General features: G+C 44.6%; 1 protein-coding gene across 1 annotated transcript in view; it reads right to left on the minus strand.

Annotated features, from left to right (window-relative positions):
- LOC141113380 (protein-glutamine gamma-glutamyltransferase E-like) overlaps nucleotides 1-22568 on the minus strand; it is a 99786-nt gene that overhangs the window by 12082 nt on the left and 65136 nt on the right. Inside the window, exons 6-10 of the mRNA XM_073606442.1 lie at nucleotides 18701-18872; nucleotides 18214-18349; nucleotides 4234-4337; nucleotides 2519-2758; nucleotides 705-1034 (exon numbers count right to left, since the gene is read on the minus strand). Coding sequence (XP_073462543.1) covers nucleotides 705-1034; nucleotides 2519-2758; nucleotides 4234-4337; nucleotides 18214-18349; nucleotides 18701-18872 — 982 coding nt within the window. The remainder of the gene's footprint in view (nucleotides 1-704; nucleotides 1035-2518; nucleotides 2759-4233; nucleotides 4338-18213; nucleotides 18350-18700; nucleotides 18873-22568) is intronic.

Genomic DNA, 22568 nt, shown 5'->3' on the forward strand with positions numbered 1-22568 from the left:
CCACATGTCTGATCACAACCTGTGATTGGTCAACAAAATTGTAACAGAAGCCTAAAGTGATCACTTTTTCTTGGTGTCATGCTAATCCAAACCACATTGATATATGTTGAGTCACCTGCATGGCACAAGTTTAACATTGGAAACTTCCATCACACTTTGCCTTCTGGACATTTATGGTCAGCTACTTAATTTAAGCCAGAGAGTTAGCACAACTGCCAGGAAGATAGCATTTTCAAGAGGTCAGAAATACCTGCCTCCACATTTTATCATAGGTTTGTTTTCCTGTAAATGTAGCGATAGTCACAGTACTGCAGTAATGGTCACAACCCCTGCTTTAAAGAAGGGCCAGTCCACCAAAATTGCCATTTTTCCAGTTTATAGTAAAATGTTACAGCTGGTCAAGCCTATACTTCCTAAAATCCTTAAGCGACTTTGGTTTTTGGACTTGGGTTGCCAAGTCTGGAACTCTACTGTGGTTATCATTCAGGGTATCTACTCCTGTTGCATTCTCCAAATAGAATTATAAAATGAAAAATGAGAAAAGACCACCCAAAACCAGGCAGACAGAAGTAGGCTTGGGAACTATGGTAAGAAACTCTTGCTATTGGAAGACTTAAGCCAGGGGCCCACCACATTTAAAGTTTTACTTTTGGGTGGGCTTCTCCGTCAATAAGATATACATCTGCAACCCATAACAAGCATACCTTCCTCAGGTTCCAGGGTTACAGATTGGGCTTCGCTTAGGATCTCCTTCACTGGGGCATTAGTATATACAATGGCTGTAGCAGTCATCTTGAGTTGTAGCAATATCTTGACAGAACTTTTGCTTTTCAGTGTCAGCATGAAATCAGCATTATGGCCAAACTGGGGGTAATTGTGTGTAAAAGCACCCTCAAAATCTAGTTTTACCACTGGCTCCGTGTCATTGACTGAGAGGGCCATTAGTGCAATCGTAGCAGGACTAGCATTCCTGGACAGCATAGAGGAACAGTTGGACTTGGCCTTATTGAAGATCTCCCTCTCTTTCGTGGTTCCTGAAAAGAGAAACATAGAACATAATTCCAAAGGACAACTGTTTAAGGAATTTCCCTCACTTGGCAGAGTTCTTCCTGTGGTGGTGTTCATAAGACAGGAGTGAAAGGAAATATCTTTAATGGGAGAGAAGAGACACACATAATTCTCTAGTGAACCATCAGCCCTGATGCAAGCAGGGTGGATGTCAGCATGGAGGGGTAGGTATTCCTAGGCAGAAGGCATTTGCATACAGTCCACCTAGGCAACACCCAAATGATACCAAGCCTCTGGGATATTAAAAAATAAATAAAAAAAAACCCCAAAAAGGGCAGGAACGTTCTAGAGACTGGACATCCCCCAGCCAGGCCCCATATGGATTTGCTGCAGCTTCTAATGCATACTGATAAACTCAGTGTGCAGTGAACTCCAAGTAAGCAATTTCAGTATAGGAAAGGCAGTGGTGACAGGGTTTTACATTTGGATTTCAATGCTGTTATATAGGCACAATCATACTCCAAATGCATTAGGGTAAAGATATGCCTTGCTTAAGACAGTTGGCAGTGTGCCTCACCAGCAGCAGCCAGTCTGATCGCAGGGCCAGTGTGTGCTCTGGCGCACCACTCTGGTTACATTTTTTCAAGTGAACTTTTACCGATATTTCATTAAGCCCCCTTGATCACAACAGCGTGTGGGGGGGCCCGATTGCTTGGTTTCTGCAATGGAACTGTGCTGGACAAGGGCACAGCCCAATGCAAATTGTGTGCATGGACCCTATGGAATTCACCCATATATGGCAGCATATAGCCTCACTTCTATGGCCAGCTGTATGTGCCACTTGTGGCTCCCAGGGGAATTATACAATAGACCATATATGTGTACCACAAATAGTCAGTAGAAGAGGAAATCAAATCTAGATCAGTACTAATTCATGGGGACCAGTGGCCAGGGTTGCCAATGAATGGCACCACTGTATACATGAGTACACCAGCACACAAAATCCCTGTGCAAACTACCTGTTTCTCAGGCATGTGCAGACCCTTTTAGGCATCATTTACATCAGTGATTGGAGAGGTTGATGAAAATAGGTGGTCAAGCCAGTTTTAGCCAGAGTGAGACAGTCCTTTTGCAGTCCAGATCCCTTGTGGTGAGGTTCTGCAATCTAACAAAGATCCATACAGACCCAGGCTCTGAGCCGACACCACTGAGTCCTCTAACAACTGTAGAGTCCATGGGCTGCCTGAAGGCAGTAGCATTTCAAGCCCTGGAGCCCTCCTGTGAAGTGAGCTCTACACTCCAGCCCATTTCTAGTCACTCCTCTCCAGGGATTGGCTGGAATCTGAGGCTGGTTATTTGCATCTCTCTCCCCAAGTTCTGGAAGCTTCTGCCAGAGGCATGCAAACTCTTAACCTGTGAAACTCTGAACAGATGATCACTTGATTAAATGAGAAGAAAAAAAAAAAAAAAAAAAAAAAAAAAAAAAAAAAAAAGGGAAGAAGAAGTGTACCTTCAGTATATTTATAGTTGTTGGTTATGTCGGCACGTTTATATGAACCGATTGCCTTGGTGCTGATAAATTTTCCAACTGCACCAGTTTGTGTGTATATTCTCCTTTTCTCATTAGAATAAACCAACCAGTCTACTATATCGCCATTCACTTCACAAAATGTAAAAGGAGCATTGTATTGCTTGTCAACATCACCTTCCTTAACCGCATTCACAGAGCATGGTCCCAAGCGATATGAACCTAAAATAGTATGAATACACTAGTTAAGGGTCTTCAATAAAAAAAAAAAAAAAAAGAGGACTTTAAGTAGTCAAATCCTGTTTGGGGTGACTGCAGCCACTTAAGCACACATGTGAATGAGGCTTTAATTGGCTAAGTGCTAGTAAATCCAGGGTGTTGAGCGGTTCTTCCACCCTCCAGAACCTGGGTATGCAGCCATAATGCTGTGCTTTGTGGCAAAACACAACCAATGCTGAGTCAGTGGAGCTATACCATGCCACAACTGTGTGCAATGGTGATGTGATAGTAGGGCATTTTACAGGGTCAAATCAAGTGGTGAGATACCAATGTCAAATGCCCTCTCGAGCACTCCAGCACTGACCACCCTTAAGAGGGCCCTATACATGTAAACGAGCCCCTAAAGCAGATTCACTGCATCTGAGCACCACAAGCCAAAACACTACTTAATTCACAGCACACACCCCCATGCTTTATTGAAAAATAACAAACAAATAAATATGCCCCCTAGTATTTCTGCATGTGGCCATCTTAAGGGCAGATTCACGTAGCATTTACTTCCTGAAATTCATCTGCCCTTAGCTTAGGCCAGCAAGCAAGATGCATCAAATCATTCACCTAGGCATGAAACCAGAAGTATAGAAATGTAGTCTAACACAATATGACATGACATACTTCCCTATCAATTTACTAACACTAGCAGCATGATGATTAACACCCCACAACACACCGCACAAATGTTGATTGGGAAAGTGAAGCTTCACTTTCAAAATTTAAATTAAGCAAATTTTAGTCAAGTCTCCCCAGCAGCAACAGAGCTAATTTAAGTAATTTCACTTCCACTCCCCATCTGCTTTTTCATCCAAAGCTGCAGGCTACCCTGGTTTCCCCAGCCTGCCAAACTAAAATCTTTTCAGCACTGACTGTTCATGCAAGGGAGGGAAAGAGGGTGTCATTACCAGGGCAAAATATCGGTCACTGGCGGAGATTTCCAGATAAGACAGGAGATGAGGCAAGGCAAAAGAGTCTTCCCAAGTCTTCAGTGGTTCTAAAGCCTGAATGTTATCTTAAATGCATTCCCGGTGTTTGCATCACCCCACTGTATACTTAGAGGCCTATCTTGCTGTGCGCATTGCAGCATCTCTCATCATTCAAAGGGAAAAGGAGAAGCCATTGGCTCCTGTTGCTGTCAATCAAATCCTGTGAGAAGAGCACGAGAGTGGGGCTGAGCTTCACAGTGTCAATTGTCACAGCCAAGATCAAGTCCACAGGCGTGCCCTCATAGGAAGTGGCTTGCTATGGGGTACACAAGGAAGAGCCAAAGTCCTGGTGGAAGACCCAAGAGGTGGTTTAGAGCTGCACTGCAAAACCATTGCACAGAGCAGGAAAGTATAACATGCTTGCAATATAAAATCTACCTTCTAAAAAGTTAAAGGTCCCCTTATTGGTTAGAGAAATGCTATGCATGCTTTCCCCACCTTCACTTCTTTCTTGAGGAGTTGCATCCAAAACTTGCCATCCATCATAACTGGTGCCAATATCTTTTCTGACAAACCAACCTTCATCCCACACATGGAAGTTCCTATTTGAAAAAATAAAGAATCATTTAAGATTTTCTAAAATTGTCTCAAGAAAAAAAAAAAAAAAAAAAAAAAAAAAAAAAAAAAAAAAAAAAGGGAATGATTGCATCAGTAAAGATTTTTTTTTACAACTTGCACTTAAACCCCCCCCCCTTTTTTTTTTTTGGTAGATTTAGACACAGGCATTAAAAAAACACTGTGGTTTACAACTTAGACGTTGTAAAATGCAATTCTGTTCAGAGAGCATACTTTAAGCGTGTAAAATGTAATATTCTGGTCAGCAGAACACCATATGCCTATGAATGTGCAAAATTACATTTCACAAGCTTTTTTTTTTAAAAAAAAAACACTTGTTTTCCCCTGCAATCTACTGGCAGATGGGCATATTAAAATATTCCCATTTGCTTCATCAGTTAGGCTGTAGCCAGACTGAGCTTTGCTCACATTTTTTGAGAAGAGAATGAGTTATACAAAAGATACCATTTCACAAAAGTGCAGCATGAATTAACAGGTTGTTCATTTAACCCTTTCATGACTAAGCCTATTTTTGACATGGTGTTTACAAGTTAAAATCTGTATTTTTTGCTAGAAAATTACTTAGAGCCCCCACACTTTTAGCAGAGAATAAAATGGGGATTGTTGCAATATTTTATATCACATGGTATTTGTGCAGCAGTGTTTTGAAGGCAACCTTTTGGGAAAAGGGACACTTTTTTAAATTCATGAAACAGTAAAGTTAGCCCCATTTTTTTGTATAATGTGAAAGATGTTACGCCAAGTAAATAGATACCAAACATATCACGCTTTATAAGTGCACGCACTCATGGAATGGGGACATACTACAGTACCTAAAAATCTCCATAGGTGACGCTTTAAATTTTTTTTTTTTTTTACGGTTACCAGGTTAGAGTTAGAGGTCTAGTGCTAGAATTATTGCTCTCGCTCTGACGATCACGGCATAAAATACACCAATAAGTATATTATATATCAATATATAACCACAAAACGAATAAAATACAAAAACATCAATTAATAATAAATGTAACCTTTTGCTCCAACCAAGTATGGTGGCCACATGAAAACCCCATAAAGGAAACTGGTCACCTGGGGGCAGAATGGTAAAGCTAGGTAGCTGAGGGACCCAATATATCTTAGTACAGAAGTTGAATTGTATATTTATAGATATAGCTTATGTCATGAAGCTTGGAATACTGAAGTATTTCTCCTTTGATTCTATTATACAGTTGGGGGGGGGGGGGTCTTCTGCCCTGTTTTCAGGCTAACCCCCTCCAGAGGGCTCCATGGTCTGGAAGGAATGCACTGTTCTGTGTTTGACTGTTTATGTACTTTAAATTACCACCTGGGAATTCTCTGTCATTACACATATCAGTCCTCCTATTCAAGCTATCAGACCAATCCCTGCTGACCCTGTTTCAAGTCCTCATTTGCATGGCCAAGAGGACCTAATTGAGGACTAAAGTGTACTTTATAATTGACCAATAGGAAAGTGGTTGTTGGGGCGGGGTGTTCAAACTGCTGTGTATAAAAGTGAGATCCCTGTTTGAACATACATACTGCCTGCCGTTTGTTCTGAGCCATCACAACTGGATTTGAACAGCACATAGCTGTAGTTCGAATCCTGGAGCATTGGATGACCGAACCATCAGACGTTGCGATCTGCAATCTGATTTAATAACCACAGAAGAGTGTCGGGAGAGTGGAGCCGAGCGAGCAGGGGCTCGTTACATTGGTTGGCAGCGGTGGGATTTGCTCTCCAGTTACTGGGACACTCCAAACCACCACAGTGAATGACCAGCTATGCAGCCTGCAGGAGAGCCATGCTGAAAGACTTACTTGAGAGCCGTGGAGGGAATGGTGGGATTGTGCTTCCTTGCTCTGAACACATCCAAGGTCCGGCTAGCAGGAGAGGAGAGGTACAGATACATCGTCATGGAAGAGGAATTCCAAAGGAGGTTGCAAGAGATGCGGATACAGCACAGAGGACCAGTATCGGTGCAGGTCCTACTGGGATGGTAAGATTCTGTCCGCCTACAACTCTGTAAGAAAGCACTAGCCCTCGAGCAGCACCACCAGGGGAAAAAGTCTCCCCTCCATCCATGTAAGGTACTGGTTGCAGTATGAAGTACGAATGCTGTTATTGGGGGAACAACCGAACCAGGAGTGGACAGTTGAGTTAAGCAGGCCGATCCGGGCAGAAATGCGGTTGGACGAGAGCTACAGAGCCCTCCAGTGGTATGTAGCCCAAGTGTGCCTGTGGACAGTGGATGATAGCCCCATGGAAGGCTTTGACTATGATGGCCTGGAGGCTGTCCAGGTACCCTGACTTTGGGAGTGATCAGGAGTGGCGCTTGGAGGAAATAATGGAGCACAGAGAGCAAAGATTGAATGTCTCGGAAGTGCACTGGGTACAGGAAGATTTGGAGTTTCTGGCCGTTCAGGAATGGGAGCTGGAGATTGCCTACAGACAGCTGCTAGACAACTCTGAAATCCTGGCTGAAGAGTCGACAATGTGGCAGAGTAACAGTGTGCTTTGCCAGCCTGCCCCCGCAGCTATGGACGCGGTCGTCTTATGGCGGATGGAGCAAGTGCTGACTGACCTTTATGAACCTGTTTCTGCATTGGATGAAGGAATGTGCCTGTCCAGCAGAATGCCAGAGAATTGGCAGTGGAAAATCTGGAGATCGCTATCCCCAAATCTGAAGTGCTGACAACAGGGCAGAGCTCTGCCCACCTCTGCCCAGCACTGATAGCATCTTCTGGGTTCCACAGACAGGAGATGGTGAACCTTTATCCCCAGACACCAGTTGCAGAGACAGGGGATTTGATAGACTTTTCTGCTGAGGAAGAACAACCTGGTGAGCCTCCAGCAGAAGAGCTTTTATTGGGGCCAAACTTCACTGTGCTCTGCCCAGCACCACCAGCATCTGTGGAGTCACAAGGAACTTCCCCAGCTGAAGCGCTGGCCACCGGACAGAGGTTCCAAGACCTCTGCCCCACATCTGTGGTAGTTCCGGAGGCTCAGGGTGAGAAGGAGGTGGTCACTTCCCAGCAGCAGATAAGGATACAGGGGGAGAAGGGAGAGGAGGTGTTCGTCATCCCTATCCAACAGTTGGCCAAGGTGGAGAAAGCGGTCTTTCCTCACCAGCAAAGATCCGTGCACCTGGGAGACAGTACCAGACATATCGTCCCAACAGCCAGATGAGGGAATGGAAAAGGAAGCAGCCAGCTCACCTCCCCAATGGCAGTTACAGTTTGGGAGTGGAGGAAGCCAGCCTCCTGCCCTAATGGTTAGCCAGAGCAGAGAATGTGGAGTCCCCAGCAGAAGTGCTGACAAGAGGGCAGAGTGCTGCTGGCCTCTGCCCTCAACTAACAGAAGAGGGAGCACCTGTGGTAGTGGATGGGACTTCGGTCTCCACTGACACAACCCCAGAAAATGGTGCGACACTGAGACAGGAGGATGTCAGCCATGCTTTGCAAGCACTGGGAGATTTTCATCTACTAAGAGTGGATGGGACTTCAGTCCCCACTTGTATACCCCAGGGATGCTGGGCAGTCAGCCCAGATCCCCAAAAGCATGACGGAGTGAGACAAATCACCCCGTCTTCTCTCCAGCAGAAGAAAGGACTCTAAGGAGAAGGGCCAGTCCAGGGCACGCCTCTCTGAGGCGGGCACGTTCTCAGAGAGGCAGAGGTTGGCTGGGTAAGTAATGCTCTATTTTGAACAATTTGTTTGGGGTACAGGCATTTGGGGACTGGAACTATGGACTAACTCCGTCTGGGGTCTCCTGTGTTAGTCATCTGCCAACCAGGGAGAAATGTGACAGACCTAGCCAGGATAGAGGCTTTTGGAGGGGACTGAATGCTAGCCTCTTGCCGACTGATCATGGGCCCTGGCATTTGGGGGAATGGTGCTCTTTGTGAGCTGTATGCCTGAGGACCCTTGAGGTGGTGTTACTTTGGATTCAGGTCCATATCCACCCAAGAGACAGACTCTGGGAACCCTGTATTTGCCATATTACAAAGAGTGATCGATTCATACTGTTGGAACCTTAAGACTACTTTTCCCAACATCCTCGAGTTGACCCATTTGGGGTCCCACTGTGGCTGTTGGACTGTTTTCCGGGGGGGGGGGGGGGGGGGGGGGGGGGAGTATTGTCATGAAGCTTGGAATACTCAAGTATTTCTCATTTGATTCTATTATACAGTGTGGGGGGGGGGGGGGGGGTGTCTTCTGCCCTGTTTTCAGGCTAACCCCCTCCAGGCAGCTCCATGGTCTGGAAGGAATGCATTGTTCTGTGTTTGACTGTTTATGTACTTTAAATTACCCCCTGGGGCTTCTCTGTCATTACACATATCAGTCCTCATATTCAAGCTATCGGACCAATCCCTGCTGACCCTGTTTCAAAGTCCTCATTTGCATGGCCAAGAGGACCCAATTGAGGACTAACGTGTACTTTATAATTGACCAATAGGAAAGTGGTTGTTGGGGGCAGGGTGTTCAAACTGCTGTGTATAAAAGTGTGTTGTGTGCATCCAATAAAAGTGAGATCCCTGTTTGAACTTACATACAGCCTGCCTGGCGTTTGTTCTGAGCTTACACAACTGGATTCGAACGGCACATAGTTGTAGTTCGAATCCTGGAGCATCGGATGACCAAACAATCAGACGTTGCGAGAGAATAAGAAAACACTGCGCTCTAATAGCAAAAATAAAATATATGTGAGCCAGCAGCTGCATACATTGTGACAAACAATAACTGGTAAATGGGAAAAAAATGCAGCGCTAAGAAGTAATAGGAAGTTAGGGTGTAGTGAAACAATTAAGTAAGAGATGCTGTACTGAACAGTAAAGCATATGTGCAAAAACCATAAGTGAAATGAAATGAACAAACAGTATAAAGTGTCCACATATGGTAAATGGATGATTCCAAACTCAAATTATTACGAGGAACTGGTATGGACCAAAAAATGATGTGAAACTAGAAAATAAAGTCAATGGTGCACGGTGTGGATCTGTGACTGAGTCAACAACGGGGTACAGAACTTCCATAGCTGTAAACCAACATCTCGATATGGGGCATCAGAATGAAAACATCAGGAAGTAAGATAAGATGGGTACTCTTACCAGATGACGTGGACTCCACTGTCATATGACATGGAGTCAATGGTGCATGGAGCCAAACCTAGGCTGGAAAACGATATCCGGAACGGTGGAACCTCTGTCTCACTTCTCGACTTCTCTGGTGGGGTGAAGAAACATCAGGAAGGGCCGCCAACTGGATATCAGCCAATAAACCTCAAGGATGTGTTCCAAGGAGAAGCCGAGGACAGATTTGATCCAGACCCCGTGATGGAAGTAGGGCTACTGGAAGGCAGTTTCTTGCATCGGGATAATATGCAAATAAAAAATAAAAAGCTTCTGCATAGTGCAGGTAAACCAGGGATTTTTATTTCTAAAAATACCATACTAAAAATGGATAAAAGTGATCACAATTAAAATAAAATCTAAGCAGCGTAAGGAAGGGGCGATCTCCCCTTCCTTACGCTGCTTAGATTTTATTTTAATACATCATTTTTTGGTCCATACCAGTTCCTCTTAATAATTTGAGTTTGGAATCATCCATTTACCATATGTGGACACTTTATACTGTGTTTGTTCATTTCATTTCACTTATGGTTTTTGCACATATGCTTTACTGTTCAGTACAGCATCTCTTACTTAATTGTTTCACTACACCCTAACTTCCTATTACTTCTTAGCGCTGCATTTTTTTCCCATTTAATCAGACGTTGCGATCTGCAATCTGATTCAACAGCCGCAGAGGAGTGTCGGGAGAGTGGAACGGAGCAGGGGCTCATTACAGCTTAGTAAGGATAAACTGTATACTCCACCAAAGTAATAAGGGGGGACCAAATTGTCCCAGATGGAAAATTCCAAAAGATATTGATTTGGGGAGAAAACCTGTTCGAACTGTACAAAAGGTATTGAATTAGGGGTAATATAGGGGAGGAAAACCTAATGCATAAATATAGAAATATTATTGTGACAGACCTAACCGGGAGAGAGACTTTTGTAGGGGACTGAATGCTAGCCTCTTGCCGATCGATCGTGGGCCCTGGCATTTGGGGTAATGGTGCTCTTTGTGAGCTGTATGCCTGGGGACCCTTGAGGTAGTACTACTGTGGATTCGGGTCCTCGTCCCCCAGGACACACAGACTTTGGGGACCCTGGATTTGCCATATTAGAAATAGTGGCCGATTTATAATGCTGGGACAGATACTGTTAGGAGATGCTGATGTAAATTCCAGCACCTGTCTGTCTGTTGCCTGCTAGAATGTGTATAGTAAATAAGTCTCTAGTATGGGATCTAAGAGTCATTAGATCCCCATTGTTTGTTGATTGGGTTTTCTGAGTCATCTAGGCTGTCTTAGCTCATGTTAAATTAGTAGGTTACAGCTGTATTGTTCGAGTAATATGAGCAGGAGGTCTGCACCTCTTATTGTATAAAAGAGACTGTATTCCTGTCAATAGAGATTCCTGGTTGAACTTACATACAGCCTGCCTGGTGTTTGTTCTGAGCCATCACAACTGGGTTAGAACGGCACATAGCTGTAGTTCTAATCCCGGAGCATCGGATGACCGAACAAACAGATGTTGCGATCTCGAATCGGATTCTATAACTGCAGAGGAGTGTCGGGAGAGTGGAACCAAGCGAGAAAGGGGCTCGTTACAATTATATAGCAACATAAACAGCTTACCATGTAATAGTCAAACATAAGGCAAGTATAGTATCTCAGCTCGTGAGCTAAAAATCTAATTTTTTTGTAGTGAAATACTGTGGAGGCACCATATGAAAAAGAAAGAAAAAAGAAAGAAAAAGAAAGAAAAAGAAAGAAAAAGAAAGAAAAAGAAAGAAAAAGAAAGAAAAAGAAAGAAAAAGAAAGAAAAAATTGACTGACAAATGTTTCTAAAACGCTCTATATCTTTCCTTTTTTTCCCCTCGTTTGTTATGTTATAGGTCCTCACCTCTTCAAGCCATTAATTCATTGCTACTCAGGAAACTCTGTATATGAAGGCCTATATACATTTATCTGTTAATTGGAGATACTTGGCTACATATGGTGCCTCCACAGCGTTTTTTTCTACACTGCTTTTTCTACACTGCTGGTTTACTACAATTGGATTTTTAGCTCACCAGCTGAGATACTATACTTGCCTTATGTTTGACTTTTAAATGTTAAGCAGTTTGTTGCTATATACACCATTTCTGTATTGTTCTATATTGTTTATGCATTAGGTTTTCCTCCCCTAGATTACCCCTAATTCAATACTTTTTGTACAGTTCGAACGGGTTTTCTCCCCAAAGCAATATCTTTGGAATTTTCCATCTAGGACAAATTTGGTCCTCCTTATTACTTTGGGGAGTATACGGTTTATCCTGTACTAAGCTATATCTATAAATATACAATTCAACTTCTGTTGTATGATATATTGGGTCCCTCAGCTACCTAGCTTTATCGTTCTGCCCCCAGGTGACCAGTTTCCTTTATGGGGTTTTCATGCGGTCACCATACTCGGTTGGAGCAAAAGTTTACATTTACAGTATTATTAAATTGATGTTTTTGTATTTTATTCTTAATTCATGTTTTGTGGTTATATATTGATATTTATTATATGTTATATAAATGATATGTTAATATATTCATTATTCTATGCATCTACTTATATCAATTGTTTTTTGTAGACTATACCTAAATAAAACCATTTTACCTTTTATAGTTAACATACCCGTGTGCCTTTAAAGTCCATTTTGTAGTTGATAAGGTTTCATAAGTTAAATATCTGGACAATGGCACATTGCCATTTGTGTACCTACAGTGTCATCCTGTTTTTTGGTACACATTTGGGAATTTCTCAAATCTGTTAAAAGTGTTGCCAAATGTACCATGTTGATGTGAATCTGGGCAACTTTTCGTGTGAGATACTGATAAGTTCTTCTATTGTTTTCAATATTGTTGATTCTAAGATACCACTCCTTTCGTCTGAGCAGTTGGAGAGCCCCAGTGGCATGGCATGTAGTGTCTTGCTGCGTTTATCATAAACATTGTTAGGGATTTACAATATCTCTTCTTGGGGAATGGTGGTATGATGAAGTATACAGCCGGGGAGTAGTCCACATTATCAGATGTAACAAAGGATAGTGTCATGCAGTCTGCCTTCAGGCAATGCAGAATAACTGTACATATATCAGTTTATAAAGGGAAATTTGTATAGCACCATTATAACATGACACAATGTTAAATTATATTGTATTCCATCCCAACTACAACAGATTATGTTATATACCCAGAGCACAAAAAAACAAAAACAAAACAAACAAAACACTTACCGGTGACGGTATGTCTAAGCCTCTCAGGACAACCTTGGAGTGCAGCTCTGCCCATTTTCCAGGAAACACATGTAGCTTTTAAATCCCTCCTCTTCCACCATGACTTCAGTTGTGTGGTCTCTGACATACTGGAAAACACAAATCACTATGATAGACACTTAAAATCATTTCCAAAGGCAACAGGGAGGTAAGTAGCGGTTGCCCTGAAAGGCTCTTAGAAATACCTTCACCGGTAAGTCCAACTGAGTCTCTCAAATCGCCTTTCAGGACAACCTTGGAGAGGATAACCAAGAAACTTACCCTAGGGTGGGACTACTGCCTGCAGTACCTTCCTGCCAAAGGCTTGATCTGCGGCAGACAGCAAATCCATCCTATGTCGGAGAAACGTCGAGTAGTTGGACCACGTGGCAGCCTTGCAAATTTGTTCAGGCGTAGCACCGGCCTGGGAAATTGTCGTTGATCTTGTAGAATGAGGAGCAATACCTGAGGGGGCATTTCTCCCTTCGCTTTGTAGGCCTCAGTGATTGCCCATCTAAGCCATCTGCCCAGTGTGCTTTTGGAAGCTCTCCCCTTTATGTGAGCCTGAGAAAATCATGAAGAGAGCATTTGATTTACTGAATTCCTTGGTGACTGTTAGAAAGTGTAGTAGGCACCTCCTCACATCCAATGTGTGGAAAACTTCTCCTGGGTTCGCAGGAGCTGAGGAGAAAGTGGGCAAGACCTTAGGTAGGAAAGCTGGATCTGTTTGAAGGATCACCTGGTCTGAAAGACCCTTTAGAAAGGATTCTGTGACTGCCAAGGCCTGAAGCTCGACTCTTGCTGACGTGATGGCTACCAGAAAAATTGTTTAAGGACTACATTTAAGGATGCTTTCTGTAAGGGTTCAAACAGAGCTCCCGTGAGACCCTGTAAAACAGACAAATCCCAACAGAAAAACTTTAAGTGACACCAGCCTATTTCATGAAAGGAGGTCTTCAGAAACCAAGCAATTAGAGGTAGCCTGTTTCCAGATGATTCAGACCCCTGCGCCAGCAGGTCCCTTCTGGATGGCAGCTTACATGGAGCTTTTGCAGCCAGGTATAGCAGTGTCGCAAACCAGGGTCTTTGTCCAGAATGGAGCGACCAGCGTCAGATTGGTATTTTTCTCCCTGAATTTCCTTAGGACCAGTGGTATCAGGGGAAGAGGGGGGTGGGGGAAGAGGGGGGTGGGGGGGGTGAGCGTAGGACAGGTGGTAATGCCATGGGTGTGCAAAGAGGTGGTAATGCCATGGGTGTGCAAAGGCATCTATGCCTACAGCCCAGTCTTATCAGAGTGAGAAGAACTTCTGTACTTTCGAGTTTTGTTGGCTGGCAAATAGATCTATTTGAGGCTATCCCCATGCTCGGGAGATCAAGAAAACTTCTTGGTTCAGACTCCACTCTGCTTCCACCACTTTTCTGCTTTGTAGGTCTGCTAGCAGATTCTGGGATCCTTTTAAGTGGACCGCTGACACAGGCCATATTATGTTCTGCCCAGAAAAGTAGCTGACTGGTTAGTTCCAGGAGTCCACTGCTCCTTGCTTCAGTACATAAGCTACTGCAGTTGTATTGTCCAAAAGAACCTGAACGTGTTGTGCCTTTACAGCTTGTTGACAGGCTAGGAGACCGAGAAATATGGCCTTTAGTTCCCACCAATTTGAGGACTTTCGGGCTTCCACTTTGGACCAAGCCCCCTGAGAGGTTTGGCCATCCAGGTGGGCTCCCCAACCCCTTGAACTCACGTCTGTTAGATGCTTTTCCAGTGGAAAGACCCAGGAAAGATCTCTTGCCAGGTCGGTTAAATTCCTTCACCAGCAGACCGCCCATTTTAAGTTTGAGGAAAGTTTAATCTGTTTCGCTAACAACTCCTGGTGTGACCATCTTTGTAAGATCCATCCTAAGAGGTCTGCAATGAAATCTGGCCCACGGTACAGCTGGGATCAACGCCGTGAGAAGTCCTAAGAGGCCACTGGCTGATCAAACTGAAATTGAGAGATTGGATCTTCTCTTGTGGCAGAAAAGCTTTGAAGCACTGAGTTTATCATAGCCTAGAAACCCAATCTCCTGCATTGGTTCTAATTTGATTTTTCTAGATTCAGAAGCCAACCTAGGTTCTTGAGGGGAGTCAGACACCTGAAGAAAAAAAAAAAAAAAAAAAAAAAAAAAAAGGTTGTCCAGGTATGGGATGACCGAGATCCCCCTTAGCTTCAGAGGCTCCAGGGCTTCCGTCAATTTTGTAAAGATATTTGCGGGAGGATGAATGTCCGAAGAGCAGAGTTCTGAATTGGAGATGCCAAACTGAAGAAGTCCCCAGGTTGAGGGCTAGGCAGAGAAAGCATTGGGAAGCTCGAGCCATCAGGATGTGTAAATATGCGTCCCTTAGACCTAGGGATGTCATGAAAACAGTCTGGAGTCAGCAACTTCATTATTGAATGGATCGTGTTCATCCGGAAATGTTTGTAACTGATCAATCTGTTTAGGATCTTCAAGTTCAGAATCAACCGATACTTTCCTGAAGGCTGTTTCACCAAGAATGTGGGAAAAGAAACCTCTGCCTTACTTAAGATTTGGGACCTCCATAATCACCTCCTGTAGCAGGCTCATCAGGGAAGCTTTTTGTTGATCCTTTGGAAAGGCCGTAACAAAATCTGCTCAGGGGGGCCCTCTGAAAACTCCAGACTGTACCCCTAGGAGACAACGTTTCACGAATGGGCTTGAAGTTTTGTTCCACTGTAAGCTAAAGGCAGACAGACAATCTTTCCCTACTCGGGGGGGGGGGGGGGGATTGTCATTTGTTTCTAAGGGGCTGGTCTGGGGGAGAGCTAAAGAGAACTCTTCCTCTTCCCTTACCCCTTTGGGAGACCCAGCGGTTCTTGTGGTCTTGATCCCTACTTTTGTGGGGCTGTTGAACAGCAGGAAAATTCTTTGATCGGTTGTTCTTTTGGAAGGGAAAGCTTTTCTTGTCAGCTGTCCTATCCAAGATGGTTTCCAGGTCTGGACCAAAAAGAAAATCACCTGAAAAAGGTAGGCCACATAGCTTAATCTTGGAAGCTGATTTTTTTAACCAGACAGCACGCATGGTCGAATTCACCAGTGCCGACGACCTTGCCAACATCTTAACCGATTCGGCTGATGCATCAGCCATGTACTTCACTGCCTTCAGCATCAATGGGAAGGACTCTATAAGATCTTCCCACAAATGCCTGCCTCTACATGGCTCTTCAGCTTCTCTACCCAGCATTCTAGGTTCCTTGCGACAACCGTGGAAGCCATAGCGGGTTTGAGGCTGGCTGATGTGGAATCCCATGCTTTTTTCAAGAGGGAATCCTCTTATCCATTGCATCCTTCAGCACCCCCATATCCTCGAATGCTAGGTCTTTGCAACAGGAAACCTGTGAGAATGCGACATCTACCTTCTAAGGGTCTTGGAAAAGGAGCCCCTTTCATTCTTTCCTGTGTCCGAGAGGACTATGGACTGGGAGCACCATGTTTAGTGTCTAGTCCTTGGTACATTTTATCATGAACCAATAGTTTCACCTTTTCCTCCTGGATCTCAAGGGTAGTGTAGATCACTCTCCACTTCCACCAAAGATAGTTTTTACCTAGAGGCTCGGCTATCATCTTCCTCCTCATCTAAATCCCTGAGGGAGGGAAGAGTACTTGCCCCCTGAGTTTATGACCTCTACTGGTCTAGGAGGTGGATGCTGGGGCTCAACCTGGCTCTGAACCAGCATGGACTCGACCGAACGCAACGAGTTTGTAAGTTACTGTACTGAAGAGAACAAATCCTTAGATTGCTGGGATGTTTCCTCTTCCACCAAGTCCTTAATACAGGACCTGCACATTGCCTTCTGCCATGAATCTGAGGGGATTCTTGCAGGAAGGACATTTCCTCTGACTTCGTGGGTTTGAATTTTCCTAAAGCTTTTTCCTGTAATGAGCAAAAAAAAAAAAAAAAAAACCTAAGGGCCCTCTGACACAACTTTCCAACCCTTAGTACACAATTAGGCCACCAGACAGAAGGAAAGAGTGCCAAGCAGTGCAATCTCCCCAGCAAGTCCAAGCGGAGTAACCTCTGACTGTGCAGCCACAGGCTCCCTGCAGAGAGGATCCCAAAACACAAACCCATATGGGGGGGGGGGGAAAAAAAAAAAAAAAAAAAAAAAAAAAAGTGTACCACTGTACCCCTCTTACCTGGGGCGCCTGCTTCTGCTGGTCTCTCCTCCATCTTAGAGAATGCAGCGGGGTACTGAGAAAAATCTGGCATCAATGAGGGCCAGAAGCGCCGGTCGACAGACCCGTCCCCCAGTCTGTGTTCCAGGCACTTGGAACCACACCCCTGCAGGAACCCGCCGGCCAGGACCCAGAACTGACACGCGGGACGCACCGCTGACCAGCAGCAACCGCCCAGTCACCAGGGCCATGCCAGTGGACCCCGGGCACAGACACCCTTGCATCCCCTAAGCTGGAGAGACCGAGGACTCCAGAACACTGCCCATACGGGGGGGGGGGGGGGGGTTGGGGGTGCTTGGGGGTGCTGGGATGGTCACCACAAAGCACCACACAAAAAAACCCACACAAAGGTAAGCCGTTTCCCTCCACCTTGGAGAGAGCGCAGATTAAGATTGACGGGTGAAGTGTGTGGTCAGTCTGCAGCACACGTAGGAGTGACCCTCTGACAGTATTTATAGTTCAGAGCTGCGCTGCATAGCTACGCCCTCTGACGAAAGTGATGACAGAAACGCATCAGGGCGTTGCTATGCAGCTATCTACAGAGTCAGCTTATCCTAGTCTGTCCTTCCAGGAACACCGTGGGAGTGGTGAGAGGTTAGAGTAGAATGCACGACTGACATAGTATTGATGTTACATGCCCTTATATTATGCAAACATTGAGTGTTTGTGATATAATTTTAAATTAATAATTGTACTGGATTACGCTATGTGGATTTTTTTTTTTATCTATTGCTTGCAATGAGCAAAATACAGATGAAGTGTCCAGTAAACAGCGATTATCCCTTTGATAAGCATGTTAATCAGCAGGGTCTGGTAAGTGGATTACCTATAGGGCTGTGGCACAAGTGGTGTGGTGATGGAGACTTGGGATCGCTGCTAATATTTTCTTCCACGATAGTCTAACTTATACTCACCTGCCTTTTCTTGATTGACTTTCACTGAGTGGATCACCATTCAATACGTTGTTTAAGTGGACTCTTAAGCAATTTCATTGATATTTTTAATTTGCTATTTTTGCACCAGCACTGCTAATGTTTTAGAAATTTCTCTTTGACATATTTGATGCAGGTTCAAGCATGCACTTCCACCATGGCAGAGGATATAACTAAAGCCATGGAAGAGGGATTTAAAAGCTACATGTGTTGCAAGGAAAATGGGAGGATCTGCGCTCTTTCCAAGGTTGTCCTTAAAGGTAATTTGAGAAATATCCCATCTTACCATACACTGTCCGCTGTAGCAGGCAATTCTCTGCCATTCTCATCAAAGTACCGATCAATAATGAGGTTTCCATCAGTGTCATGAGCAGAAGCAAAGTTTGTGACTACACGTGCAGGGATTCCAAGACATCTGAGCACTAAGAGAAACATGTAAAGAGAAAAATAAAAAGTATAAAGTCAATCCAAATAAATGTACATACCGAGTAGAAAGCCTGTGGAAGTTAAAACCTATGTTTGAGGAGACCAAATCCACATTTAAAGTGGAGCCCAGCTTGGCTCACTTTTGTATTCAGGGTCATGGCAAAGAGGCAAGGGGCAGCTGTGTAACATTTATTCCCATCATGGACGTTTGAAAGGTTATGGAAGCCCAAGCCGTGTTTATTCAAATGCCATGATTGTCGCTAGACATTTAGCGTTTTCTCAATCACACCACAACTGATATATGCAGCTTTTTAGTACAGGGCTTGTATTAAAAAACATGTATGAACCTGTGCAAAGGACTCCTCCGTACACCCAGCATTGTCCATATCCCACAGGTCCACTTTCATTCCATCTACGTAGAATGTTAGTGCTTCCATTCCATTTTGTGGGTACTTCTCCTCCACTATAGTCTCCACTCCAATTGCCAACAATAATGCCATTATCATCTGGACTGTTAACCTAAAAAAAATAAATTAAATTATGCTACCAAAATTAGTGTGCCGTAAATTGGCTCCAGCTGTTATTTTTTGCTAGAGCCTGTCAGTTGCTAAAGCCCAGAGCCCCTGAACAGCAGTAAATTTTTAGGCTGTCAGCAGATCAGACTACCAATTTGGCACAGTGCCTAAAAATAGAGAGCAACTGAGCATGTGTAGAGCAGGGCGAGAGTTTTAAACAGTATAGGCACAGTTGTAAGGTTTTACATCAGGAAAAAATGCACCGAAAACCAAGCATGTGGGCTAGCTGACAACACTGCTCTGCAAGCATAACCAAAATTCAAAGGCCAAAAAGTCATTAAAAAACATTCACGGTGGGCAAACTGACAAAGCAGTGTGGACCCACAGCAGACCCTTGAGCAGAGCATGATCCAAAAATTAACTTCTTCCACAATTTTCTATATTGTGTCACTTCATTGTAGCAGTGGCATAAACCTTTGACCCTACATATGCACTGTTTATTCAATTACATTTTTGAACTGAAAAGGACATACATACAGCACCAATTACAGCATCAAGTCTTTGGAGACTGATGCTACAAGTTTGGCACACCTATTTGAGGAGATTCTCCCATTTTTCTTTGCAGGACCTCTCAAGCTCCATCAGGTCGGATGGGGAGCATTGGCACAATCATTTTCAGATCTCTCCAGAGATGTTCAATCAGGGTCAAGTCTGCACCACACAAGGGACATTCACGGAGTTGTCCCATAGCCACTCCTCTAATCTTGGCTGTGTGCTTAGGGTTGTCGTCCTGTTGGAAGATGAACCTTTGCCCCAGTGTGAAGTCCAGCGTGCTTTGGAGCAGGTTTTCATCAAGGATGTGTCTGTAAATTGCTGCATTCATCTTTCCCTCAATCCTGACTAGTCTCCCAGTTCCTCCTGCTGAAAAACATCCCCACAGCACGAGGCTACCACGCTTCACTGTAGGGATGGCATTGGCCGGGTGATGAGTGGTGCCTGGTTTCCTCCAGACATGACGCTTGCCATTCAAGCTAAAGAGTTCAAGCTTTGTTTTATCAGACCAGAGAATTAGGTTTCTCAGGGTCTGAGTCATTCAGGTGCCTTTTGGTAAACGCCAGGTGGGCTGTCATGTGCCTTTTACTGGAGGAGCAGCTTCTGTCTGGCCACTACCATACAGTTTGTTTTGCAATCTACCGCTTATAGGTAAATTTAGTGGGTCATCTGTTCTGTACATAGTTCAGATTTAGTTTGTCAGATTTAGCCTCTGTTCCAGTTTGGCTGTGTTGCATGTAGTTTCACATCGCGCCTGTGGGTGTCGTTGTCACCATGGGTCGGTGTTGGAAAAGCAACAGGCTGAAGTGTATGAGTGCTCTGTCAGAGATAACTCGGCGGAGGTGGTCCTCTGAGTTGCAATCTGGGAGAGGGTATTTATGGGACCGATGCCATGTTTTAGGGAGTCTTTTTGTCTCTTGGCCCTCCTGGCCTAGGAGGTATGTCAGTGAGTTCTACCCAATAGCCCTCCGGCCTGGAGGGTTGCGTTGCTGCAGCCGTGCGGGTAGACCCAGAAGCTTGTCTGGGGCTTGCTATAGCTGGGATGGTCCTGTGCTGTCTGTCCTGCAGGAAGAAGCCGGACAATCGTGAAGATCCAGGGGAGGACCCATCTTGGAAGAGACCATGCAAGGCTGGTCTTAAGAAGGGCCTGGTGACTCAATTGGAGGACATATCCTAAACTACCCTACCACACAAGTACTGCCGGGTCGGCTTAAAGGTTCTGGTACTGTGTTTGCTGTTCATTGAAAACTACTACATCCTGTGACAGAGGATCGTACGGGTTTTGCTTCATTCAAGCCTGTGGCAGAGACTTCTTGTCCATGCTGCGCAACGGCTGCTAGGTTGGTGAGAGGGACCTATCCGGGCGGGCAAAAGATATAATCTTAAAAAGGAAAATACACTCATCCCTGAGATTTCAATTCCTTAGTGCTACACCAAGAAAAGGTATTTGAACTTTCCTGCAACTCTACCTCTTTCAGTTATCTCCCATTAAAGCATTGGAAAAGTACTCAAGTGACTGGTGCCTACATTGTCTGATAATAAGCTCAGCGTGGACTCTAAGTTTTGTGTTGGTGAAATTACAAGTAAAAAAGGTGATGGTAACAGCCAGCTTTAAATTAGCAGCTCCACCGTGAGTTATTGCTACACTTCTTACCAGGCCCGGACTGGGACAAAAAATAGGCCCGGGCATTTTAGACTGAGCAGCCCATTTTCCAGCAACCGCCCGTTCGCGAGGGTGGTTGGTGACGGGATAATCATGGAGTCGTGCCTACCAGTGCCCAGTGCCACCTATCAGTGCCACCTATCAGTGCCGCTTATCAGTGTCGCTTATCAGTGCCACCTATCAGTGCCACCTATCAGTGCCTCTTATCAGTGCCTCTTATCAGTGCCACCCATCAGTACCCATTAGTGCCGCCTATCAGTGCAGCCTCATCAGAGCATATCGGTGAAGGAGAAAAATTACCTGTTTTCAAACTTTTATAACAAACTATGAAACAGTTTTGTTTGTTTTTTTTTTTTCAAAATTTTGGTCCCCTTTTGTTTTTTTTTTTAGCAAAAAATAAAAAAACCCAGCAGCAATTAAATACCACCAAAAGAAAGCTCTGTGTGAAAAAAATGATAAAAATTTATTTTGGGTAAACTGCAGCATGACTGCGCAATTGTCATTCAAAGAGTGAGAGCGCTGAAAGCTGAAAATTGGTCTGGGCAGGAAGGTGGTTTAAGTGCCCAGTAAGCAAGTGGTTAATTTCCTCTCCTTTGTCTCTCTTTTTCTGTTTCTTTTTTCCCTCTTACTCTTCTTTTCTCTTTATATATCCCCCCTTTCTTTCTATATGTTCTTCCCTCCATCCCCCTTCTTTATCTCCTTTTTCCCACCATTCATCTTTATCTATTTACACTTTCCTGTGTCCTCCATTACTTCTTGGTCTGCCTTTTCTTGTTTACCTGTATTCCTTCTGTGTCTTCTTTCCTTGGATGCACGCCTGATCTGATGGCTTCACTTCTCTCTGTGTACTTAAGCTCCTCCTTCACTCCCCTTGAATGGTTGTAATCTGCCTAGGTGGGCGGGGTCTCCTGACGTCATACGTTTCCATGACATCGGCGGCCCCAGCCCTGGCAGCGTCCCCGTTGCCTAGCTATCGCCGGCCGCAGCGCGCGTGCAGCGATAGCTATTTTGATTGGATCCGACCTGCTGCCTAGCAACCACAGATACAGATCTCCGGCTCCTCCTGCCCCTGCTCTGCTGATAGATGACATCGTAGGCAGGGCAGGAGAGCCTGGAGAGGAGACACAGGCACGGCCGCATAGCGGGAGGTGAGCGGCGGCCGCGGCCTGTGTTAACCCTCTCCAGGCTGCGGTTGCCGCTTACCTCTCGCTGTGTGGCCCGGTCATCAACAGACATCAGACCGCAGCCCCGAAATTGAGCCTGACGGCCCGGCCCACCAGTTCCTGCTTCTTACATGTAGTCATTATGGGGTATGGTTTGTAGAATTGAGGAAAAAGTTAATCCATTTTGGAATAAGGCTGTAGCATAACAATGTGGAAAAAGTGAAGCACTGAATACATCTTGAATATATATATTATACAGCGCTATTATACAGCGCTCCTACACTGCCTGAAGGATGCTGTTTGCAGGACTTGTCCCACAAGC

Source organism: Aquarana catesbeiana, linkage group LG12 (assembly GCF_042186555.1).
Source record: "Aquarana catesbeiana isolate 2022-GZ linkage group LG12, ASM4218655v1, whole genome shotgun sequence".
NCBI classification, from domain to species: Eukaryota; Metazoa; Chordata; class Amphibia; order Anura; family Ranidae; genus Aquarana; species Aquarana catesbeiana.